Consider the following 10,436-nt stretch of genomic DNA (forward strand, 5'->3'; position numbering starts at 1 on the left):
CTTTCTCTTTGCCTAGTCCCTTCCCCCATTCCTAACATGCTGCAGGTATTTTTGTTTGTCACCCTCACTCAACCTGATCTAGCATCTTCTGCCCTTACCTGGTGATTGTTTCAGAGTCACTACATCCTATTGGACAGTGAATGCAGGGCAGCCCTTTTCAGTGGCAAAGTACTTGAGCATAAAGCAATGTTTATTAACTGCCTGATGGCAAAAGTGAAAGAAAGTGGATGAGGACATGCAAGAACAAAGGGCAGAGTCAAGCTGGACAACATAGCTGTGCAGGCAGGGGATTTCCAACTCAGCCATCAGTATATAAGCTGGATGCAAGGTCCTTTCACTCGGTCTCGTCTGTCCCTGAAGTCTGTCCCTGGGGTCTGTCCCTGCTATCGAAAGGATGGCTCCCAATGCTTCCAGCATCTTAGTAAGTTCTAATTTAATAATGGATAAGGGGAAGGAAAGCTTTTCCTAGAGTTGGGGAGATATCTCCGGAATGGATAGTGTTCTGGCAGAAAAAGGGGCTCCGAAAGTTGGTTGGCTGGGAAGCTGATGGGAAGAAGACGAAGCAGGCATAAGTCGCTGCAGAATGGGAAGGAGGGCTCTCTGAAGACAAGCTTGAGTTCTCTTGTGAATCGACTACTGTTCAGGGTAAATGGCAGGAAGTCAGGCTGAACTTACTGCTCAATGTTGTTGAGAGTTAGAATTATGGAAGTATTTCCAGTGTTTTAAAGCTAAGCTTCTTGGTTCTTCCAAACGAACAGGTACGCAAGGTTTGTTTAAATGATTTATGTTCTAAGACAATCTCCTAAGCTTTTTTTTTTTTTAAAGATTTATTCATTTTATTACAGCCAGATATACACAGAGGAGGAGAGACAGAGAAGATCTTCCGTCCGATGATTCACTCCCCAAGTGAGCCGCAACGGCCGGTGCGTGCCGATCCGAAGCCGGGAACCTGGAACCTCTTCCAGGTCTCCCACGCGGGTGCAGGGTCCCAATGCATTGGGCCGTCCTCCACTGCTTTCCCAGGCCACAGGCAGGGAGCTGGATGGGAAGTGGAGCTGCCGGGATTAGAACCGGTGCCCATATGGGATCCCAGGGCTTTCAAGACGAGGACTTTAGCCGCTCGGTAGGCCACACTGCCGGACCCAATCTCCTAAGCTTTTAAGGGTTAACACAGAGGGCCTTGTGTGGTGGCCTCGTGGCTAAATCCTTTCCTTGTACATACTAGGATCCCATTTGGGTGCTGGTTCTAATCCTGGTGGCCCCGCTTCCCATCCAGCTCCCTGCTTGTGGCCTGGGAAAGCAGTCAAGGATGGCCCAAAGCCTTGGGACCCTGCACCTGCTTAGGAAACCCAGAAGAGGCTCCTGGCTGCTGGCTTCAGATCAGCTCAGCTCCAGTCATTGTGGCTGCTTGGGGAGTTTATCAACGGATGGAAACTCTTCCTCTCTGTATCTCCTCCTCTCTGTACATCTGACTTTCCAATAAATATTAAATAAACCTTAAAAAAAGAGTTAACACATAGATGAAATTCACTTTCAGGATTATTGAAGTAAAGTTGTTGAAGTAAGATGGAGATACAGTCTATATCTTTTATCTTTTCCTAAATCAGATGTAATTTAGGGAAAGGATCATATTCTACAACAGGTGGATATAAAAAGGAAGTATAGGAACTATGGATTAGCAATAACACTGAACATAGTGGCACTACAATATGTAAGCTGTTATAAACAACGGAGCATTAAAAAAGAAAGTAACAGTACAGAAATGATATGTTGTTATCTGGATTTTCTTGTAAGGTAGTCATGGAGGGTATTGTATGGCCAGAAATCTTAACTATCCTATGAAGTTACCCAGTCTTGAAAATTCTTGGTAGGTTGTTTTTAAAATATTATATAAAACTTTTGAAACCTTGTGGTTGAGTTTACTTTTTGAAATTTGACAAGTTTTATCTGGACAGGAGAGGTAAGTAAAGTGTTAAATCATGAATATGTCTTGAGATAGATAAAATATGTGGTAACAAGGTAATGAGACTAATATTCTTCATCGTGCTACAACTGTGGAATTTTGGAAGAAAAATTACAAAAAAGGGAAGGATGTGAACTGCTCGAGATAAGCTAAAAGATGAGAAAGACTGTGGAAGGGTAAGAACAATTGATCTGGGAAAGCCAGGGGTACAACAGTACATCAGAAAGGTCATCAGAAAAAAAAATGAAAAGATAAAAGTATTTTGGTGCAGAAATGCTTGAAATCCATGCATAGGAGAATCATGAGTGACAGGCCTTTCAGACAACTGACTCCTTCTCTCTCTGTGGCTTTCATTGCCCAGGTGAACGTCAGTTATAACCAGGAATTAATGACTTTTGAGGCCAAGAAATATGACAGAGTGAGGAAGATCAACGAGCATGTCCGTGCTAAGACCAAAGTTCATGTGCCGGATCAAGTCCTTCTGCTGGGCTCCAAGACTCTAAAGCCCCAGAGGAGACTGTCATCTTACGGCATCGACATGGAGACCACCATCCACCTGACCCTGAAGGTGGTGAAGCCCAGTGATGAAGAGCTACCCGTGGCTCTGGTGGATTTAGGAGACCAGGGGCAGAGGTACCAACTGCTCGTGCGAAGGTCCAACTCTGTGGCCCAGGTGAAGGAAATGATCAAGACCCTGACTGGGATGACTCCTGAGAATGTGACTTGCAATGGAAAGAAGCTGGAAGCTGGGAAGACCATGGCAGATTATCAAATCAAAAAGGGCACTGAATTCTTTATGACAACTCCTTGCATTGGAGGGTGACCACTCAGGGGATGTTTTTTCTTTAACCATGTATTCTGACGACTTCCCAAAATGAATGATAATGAAATAGAGTAAGATTTGGGGTTAAGTGGGTAGGATAAAGTGTCATTTCCAACCCTGTAACTCTTCGGTCTGACATAGCTGACAAAGTGCCCGAATCATTTCTAACATATTACTGAGGATAGGAAATACATTTTTAACGCAACCTAGAAATAGCATTCAACAGTTAGCTTGAAAATTTGATCCATTCTGATTTATAGAAAAATGCCTATTTCTTTCCCTTTGTAACCAGATCGCAAATTTTAAGTTGGGTTTCATGTTCTATTCATTTCTGTGTTTCTATATTAAACCCATTGCTTCATTCATAATGTCACCCAAATTGAATTTGTCTTTATAGAGAATAACATTATGAAACGAATTAATTACTGATACTAATCTGATTAATAAAGTATTCAGAAATTCAATTAAATGACTGCCTTTTGCCTTTTTCCCCCTGTTACCAGCTGTTGGTATAAAATGAAATCTGGGATCATGTCCACTCTTACCCTCTGTGTCACACATTTAGCTCCAACTGTTCTTTCGCTGAATGGTGGTGGCCATGGAAAGGTATCTTTCATAGGGACCTAGAGATCTGATGTCTCTAATGAGCCCCTTGTGGGTGGATGTTCCTCCCAAAGGAATGGACTTCCTGAAAGGTGGTCGCTGTTGACCAGTCTGAGGACAAGGAACCTGTTCCTCAAGTCATATTGCCTTTCCTGATGAGCTTAGAGAAAAGTTCGGGGGCTGTTTCTCCCTGCTTAAACCAGTAAACATGGGATTGTCTCTCAAGAATCCAAACATTATCTGCTGCGGGGAAATCATCTCCTCCAACAATCTTGGACTCCCTGAAGACAAATTTTATATTCCTATTGAGTAAATAATCAAAGCGCACAGGGGGCCGAGTGGACAGACTAGCCAATGGGCGTTTCTTTCCTTGTGCCCTGCAGAATTCTTCCAGGCTCCCAACCCTCTCACTGTCGGGTGCGCTCTCTCCCCAGGCTCCCCAGGAGCCTCCTCGCGGCCCCCTTCACCTCCTTATTTCTGAGTGTGTAGATAAGTGGATTAAGGGCGGGCGTGACCACCGTGTAGAAGAGAGAAACGAACTTGCCCCGCCCCTGGTTGTAGCTGTGCGTGGGCTGCAGGTAGGTGTAGATGGCGGAACCATAAAATAGGCAGACGGCGGTCAGGTGGGAGCCGCAGGTGCCCGCGGCCTTTCGCCAGCCTCCTCCGGAGCGCATACCCCATACGGCGCGGCCCACCGCTCCATATGAGGCCAGGATGACGCTGGACGGCACCAGCAGGATGACCACGCGGGCGGCAAACATCTGGCGCTCCACGTTTTCTCTGGCGCCTCCGCATGCCAACTGGAGCAGCGCAGGCAGCTCGCAGATGAAGTGATCCAGCCGGTGGGGCGCGCATAGCGGCCGAGCAGCCAGGAGAGCCGTCTGCGCGGCAGAGTTGGTGAGGCCTCCCAGCCACGAGGCGCCTGCCAGCGCACTGCAGAGGCGCGGGGAAGCGAGTGCGGGGTATCGTAACGGGTGGCACACGGCGGCCGCGCGGTCCAGCGCCATCACGGCCAGGAGCACGCATTCTGTTGAACCCAGAGCCAGCGAGGCGTACAGCTGGGCGATGCAGCCGCCGCGCGGCAGCCAGAGTGGTGGACCTTGCAAGTTGACCAGCAGCGGCGGCACCACGCTTGTCGTGAAGCCTGCGTCCACTAGGGCCAGGTGACAGAGGAAGTAGTACATGGGCGTATGCAGGCGCGGGTCGCGCACGGCCAGCAGCACCAGCGCCGAATTGCCCGCCAGAGTCAGGAGGTAGCAGAGGAGGATGAGGACGAAGAGGATCTGCTGCAGCGAGGGCCAGTCGGAGAAACCCAGCAGGAGGAAGCGCTGCTCTGTGCTATGGTTGCCCTAAAGGAGGGAAACTGCCAGAATGTTTGCAAAGTGGGAACACCAGAATGTGGGAAGACACTGGGGGGCGGTGGAGGGGCGTGGCAAGAAACAAGTGCATTGTTTATTTATCCACCGTGGTCTCACTGACAGATTTGAACACTTAATTTAATAAATCATCTGCTGGCATTCTTTGGTACTGGAACACTTTAAAAAGTTTCTGGAAAATGGAATTTATAAATGGGATTTCTGTTGGTGCAAAAATGCTTGAAATCTGCATAATTTTTTCGCTCTATGCATTTACCACGGGCTTTTGGAAGATACCTTCAGATGTATAAGCTCCTATGAGGGAGAAAAAACTTTTGTTTTCGTGTAGGATCGACCCGAGGCACAGGGAAAAGTTACTTGAGCTGTCAGTGACCCTATAGGAGAACTCTGGCCTGATTTCCCAATCCATGCTCTTTCATCCGGCTCCCTGGTTCTGTTTGTACTTCTTAGGAGCCAAAGAAAAACTCTAATAGCTCTCTCCAGGACAGCACTTGAGCTATCTTTGAAGACTAACTTCACTCTAAGCTTCTGCTGCTCTTTGAAAATCTACAGTGCCTAAACATCAGGGCAATCTCCAAAGGCTGGCTAACCCGCCTGGGTAGATCCGCTTACAGCCTTCTTTCTTTCAGATGCTCTGCTTTGGATCAACCCAGCTGCTTAATTGAAGTAGAGACTGAATCAGAAAAGTCCCGGGACAGACAAAGCCAATTAAGTCTCCTGAGTGATCTCAACCTTGTAAACAAAAGCAAAGCTTGACCTATGCCCAGCAAATGCCTGTATACAGGAAGCTAGGACTTCAGCTCAGTCAGAAGCAGCCAATGAACAAAGTTACATAACTAGCCAGACCCGGCTACTATCTAACCGGCCAAACATTTTGAACTCCTGCCTGCAACATGAATTGCTGTTTCCTCAAATAAACTTTAAACTTTGAACTGGTGCTCATAGCATAGCATGAGGCTTCCACTTGTGATGCCAGTGACCCTATATGGGCACCAGTTCATGTCCTGACTGCTCCAATTCCCCGGCTCTCTGCCTATGGCCTTGGAAAGCCGCGGAGGATGGCCTAGGTGTTTGGGATCCTGGACCCATGCAGGAGACCTGGAAGAAACTCCCAGCTCTGGACCAGCTCAGCCCCTGCCATTGTAGCCATTTGGAGAGCAAACTACAGGACAGAAAACCTCTCTCTGCGTAACTCTGACCTTCAAATAAAAATAACTAAATCTTGCAAAAACTTTAAGTAGTTCTTGTGCCTCAGTTTACTCAGAAATTAAAAAAAAAATTCTTACTTGAAAGGCAGAAAGGCGGAGCTAGAGAGACAGAGACATAGATACTCCGTCTGTTGGTTTATTCCCCAAATACCTGCAACAGCTGAAGCCAGGCACCTGGATCTCAGTTTGGGTCTTCCACATAAATGTCAGAGACTCAAGTACTGGAGCCATTATTGCTTTCTTCCAGGGTGTACTCTAGCAGGAAGCTGGAGTCAGGAACAGAGCTGCGACTCAAATCCCGGCTGTCATATGGGGTGCTGGTATCCCAGGCACTGTCATTCACCAGCGCCTGCCCCTTTTAAACACTTTCATCATACTGCTGCCTATTGACTGCTGCTCTGATGTGATCAGAGGCTGATCCTAATGTGCGTGCTCTTGTTGATGTAGGGTCTAATGCAATGATTGTGGTCAGCAAAAGCATGCAAATGCACACTTCAAGAGTTAGCTGTGTAAAGTAGTAAACACTCTCTGGTAAACCAGAAATCAGAAATAGTTCTACCTAGCACAGCTGTCAATTGATATGGATAAATCAATTCACTTCCCTTTGCCTCGCTCTGTTTTTCGTGTCTAAGTCAAAAGCTTGGGACTAGATGATCTACGTTTCCTCTGGCTTCAATAGCAAATAGTTCGCAAGGAAATGAAAGGGAACAAAGGGGAAATCATGTTTCATGGTCTTTTGATCCTTGAATAGTGTTGAACAAATATTCTGATGCTTCAGAAGCCATACTGATGGGTGTGATACGTAAGTTTCATAGAAACATTTCTACTGCATGTTTTCTGACTGGTACTCTTACGTGGATACCTTATCTGAAATATTGCTCATTGTTCTGGATTTGTAAATTAGAATCCCTACGTTTTTAGTCCTTAGGGAGAGAAAAGCCCTTTTGTGCAATAAATATTTTGTCTATATGCTTCTCTAATTTTGTTCTCATTGGGAAGAACAAATCTTACCATGTGATTCTGAATCAGTGCGGGGGAGTGAGACCTCCTGGGTTGTGTCTTCGCTCTGGGGCTTGCTGGCTAGGCCAGTTTGGACATACTGCTGAGCCTGTGTGTGCACCAGTTTTCTCACAAGAAGACGGAAGTAGGTGAAGAGGGCTAAATACACAGCACTTCCTGGCACACAGTAGGTGCTGAATGAGTTTTCCCAAAACAGAAAACACTTCTATGTAAAAGAATTTCTCCTCTGTTTGGTGTCAGAACTGGTGTAAACATTCATATTCCTTTTCATATATCAGCTCTGATCTTTACTCACCTCAAAATTAGACAATAATCTTATTTCATGATACAGGACAGGAGTTTAATTTGAATTCAATAATTTGTCTTGGGTCACATTGTAAATGCTTAACGGGAATTTTACTCTAATCTGATCAAGCTCAAGGTCTTTGCCCCACCCTCCCGTTTTATAAACAAGGCTGTGTTGCACCAGAGATGTCTAAAGTCTGACTTGTAGTTAGAAAACAACTGATCTATTTGAAAGATATCATGGGCGAAGAAAGTGAAAGGAAGTGAATTTCTAGATAATTTGAAATTACATTGGACATGAATTAAGTACAAGAGGTGACCTTTATGCTTATGATCCAGTGATTGCTTGAGAAGTTGAGTTATAAAATATCAGATTCTTCAGTGACAATGAACAGCAGGTCAGCTAGACAAGCCCTAAACCATCCCTCTAAACCATGACCATACGCATGCACTGATAAACTGCACATATAAAATACACTGAACATATGAACAAGTCCCCAACATATAGCTTAGACACATGTGTGCACCTGCACAATCATCCCATCACACTATCATGTACCCACAGTGTATATCCTTTGTAAATATTTTGTCTTCTATATTTGCAAACCTTACTTGATGTTCTAGAATGTGCTCCTCAGTGATAAAACCAGTTTTTCCTTGGCAACACTAGCAACAAACTCACCTTCATGTCTGACATTAATAGACCTTGGATATTCAGGTGATCAGTTGGCCCCTTGCTCCTGCTCTGGATTTTCTAGGTTTGAGATGGCAGAAGGGAGAGATTATTAGAAGACTCAGTTGCATGATTCTACTGATTCCTGAAATCGGTGAAATGGGTGCCTTAGGTCAGAGTCAGGGGTCCCAGAAGAAGTGAGGTGGTAGGTACCATCTTACTCTCAGCAGAGGAATGAGCAGAATGCTTGCACAAGGAGGTGTTTTAAGTCTCAGAAACACTGGGATCTAGGCCTAAGCAGAGACATCTGTGGCTGGAGAGTTCTGTGATGTTCACAGGCAAGGCAAGGACTTGAGCCTTGGAGGTAACAAAACAATACCTTCCTCGCACTTGGAGAGAAGGAAGGGCTACATTGATGAGTCCTCTCGCTGGAGTGGAGACTGGGGAATTGTCTTCCTCTGCTATTAGAGGACAGACTGGAGCTCTGGGGAATCCACGTCCCACTCCCATAATTAGAACCTTGTATGGATGTGTCCAGAGAGGAGTCCCTCAAGGGGAGGGAGTGTGGTGTGTGGAGCGTAGTGTGTGTCCCTGTAGTGTGTGGAGGTTGGCCACAGGATAGACCCGCTCATCTGCGTTTCCACTGGAATTTCATTCTTTAGTTGAACAACTTTCAATTGGTCATTTAGCCTCAGTGATTCTCAGGATTATTACCTGCAAATTTGCAAGAAAATACTTGCTTTGGCTGAGATGCAGATTTGCTGTTGTCATTCTTGAATGCAGTTCCGACTGACGTCATTCGCTTTTGCTGACCATCCCTTTTTGATATCATCTCTCTCTTCATCCCCTTTATTTCTTCTAATTCTTTGAAGATGCTTTAATAAATATATTTTAAAATTTATTTGAAAGGGTGAACTACAGAGAGGGGAAAGACCCAGAGAAGAGAAGAGAGAGATCTTCTATCTGCTGATTCTCTTCCCAAATGGCTGTAGCAGCCAGAGGTGAGCCAGGCAGAAGCCAGGAGCCTGAAACTCCTTCTTGGTCTCCTAAGTGGGGGTAGAGGCCACATGCTTGGGCCATCTTCTTGCTTTCCCCAGTGCATTAGCAGGAAGCTGGACAGGAAGTGGAGACAAGAACTGAGACATAAACAGCTGAGACATACAGCGGTTCCCATAGAGATTCTGATGCTGCAGGCATTATTTAAAGGCTCTTGTGCTGGAGTCATTACCAAGTCCTGTCATAAACCTTGGTGAATTTGGCATCCTGTAGACTGTATCCACACTATCTCCAGTCAGTTCCTTCCAGTTAGGGGTCTGGAGATGTGTTACTGCTCTTCATTTCCTTTGTGCTTTCACGTCTCTTATCTAGCTTGGCACAACCATTACAGTCAGTCCTCTGCACACTCTCTGCTTCATTTTATTATACTCACTTGACTAAATTGCTCTTATTTAAACTCAACTATAATCCCGTTTGTTTTCTTTATTTGTTGAACTAATAGACTGCAGAAAGATCCAGCACCATGCTGAGAGGCTTCATTTTTTTTTTAAAGATTTATTTATTTTATTGCAGCCAGATACACAGAGAGGAGAGACAGAGAGGAAGATCTTCCGTCCGATGATTCACTCCCCAAGTGAGCCGCAACGGGCCGGTGCGCGCCGATCCGAAGCCGGGAACATGGAACCTCTTTTGGGTCTCCCACGCGGGTGCAGTGTCCCAAATCTTTGGGCCATCCTCGACTGCTTTCCCAGGCCACAAGCAGGGAGCTGGATGGGAAGTGGAGCTGCCGGGATTAGAACCGGCGTCCATATGGGATCCCGGGGCGTTCAAGGTGAGGACTTTAGCCGCTAGGCCACACCGCCGGGCCCGAGAGGCTTCATTTTACATTCACGACTACTAAGCCCCACAGGCAGGGTCTGCAAACACTTGATAACTGTCTTAGGCTGCCCTCGTCCACATCCACTCTCTATCTCTTTTTTAAAAAGATTTCTTTATTTTTATTACAAAGTCAGAAATACCGAGAGGAGGAGAGACAGAGAGGAAGATCTTCCATCTGATGATTCACTCTCCAAGTGGTTGCAATGGCTGGTGCTGTGCCGATCCTAAGCCAGGAGCCAGGAATCTCCTCCGGGTCTCCCACATGGGTACAGTGTCCCAAGGCTTTGCATTGCCTGTAACACAGCACAGGTATGGATAGAATACAGCAATAGAATAGTATACAGTAGGTTTCACTACTACATAACAGGTAGGATAAAGAGAATCCAGTTGGCCTGGCTAATACGTGAATTGAAAGCTGAGTACTGGCTGTGGCAAAGCAGAGATCATTTGTAATATTTGTTAAAAATAATTTTAGTGGTAAAGCCTTATGGAGTCAATTCAAAAGAGATTGAAATCAGAAAAATGTCATAAAAGATAAAACTGGGAGTGGTAACTCAGGGAAATGGGAGGAAAAGATTTTTTTCATGAAAATAATAAACATACGTGCACA

General features: G+C 45.6%; 2 protein-coding genes across 2 annotated transcripts; one reads left to right on the forward strand and one right to left on the reverse strand.

Moving 5' to 3' along the window:
• The first annotated feature begins 378 nt into the window (after positions 1–378).
• Positions 379–2,786, forward strand: UBD (ubiquitin D). The gene is made up of 2 exons (XM_058666871.1): positions 379–421; positions 2,325–2,786. Exons 1-2 carry the CDS (start codon positions 395–397, stop codon positions 2,784–2,786), a joined length of 489 nt encoding a protein of 162 aa, XP_058522854.1. The 5' UTR covers positions 379–394.
• Positions 2,787–2,825: 39 nt separating this feature from the next.
• Positions 2,826–7,966, reverse strand: LOC101519476 (putative olfactory receptor 2I1). Its single transcript, XM_058669986.1, has 2 exons — positions 7,961–7,966; positions 2,826–4,738 (listed from the first exon to the last, which is right to left on the reverse strand). Exons 1-2 carry the CDS (start codon positions 7,964–7,966, stop codon positions 3,797–3,799), a joined length of 948 nt encoding a protein of 315 aa, XP_058525969.1. The 3' UTR covers positions 2,826–3,796.
• Between the last annotated feature and the right edge of the window lie 2,470 nt (positions 7,967–10,436).

Source organism: Ochotona princeps, chromosome 1 (genome assembly GCF_030435755.1).
Source record: "Ochotona princeps isolate mOchPri1 chromosome 1, mOchPri1.hap1, whole genome shotgun sequence".
In the NCBI taxonomy this organism is placed as follows: domain Eukaryota; kingdom Metazoa; phylum Chordata; class Mammalia; order Lagomorpha; family Ochotonidae; genus Ochotona; species Ochotona princeps.

Bases quoted from the DNA above. Each gene is read 5' to 3' on its own strand.
- UBD (XM_058666871.1), top strand. From the start codon at position 395: ATGGCTCCCAATGCTTCCAGCATCTTA. The intron at 422-2,324 runs GTAAGTTCTAAT...TTCATTGCCCAG, and splicing joins CCAATGCTTCCAGCATCTTA to GTGAACGTCAGTTATAACCA.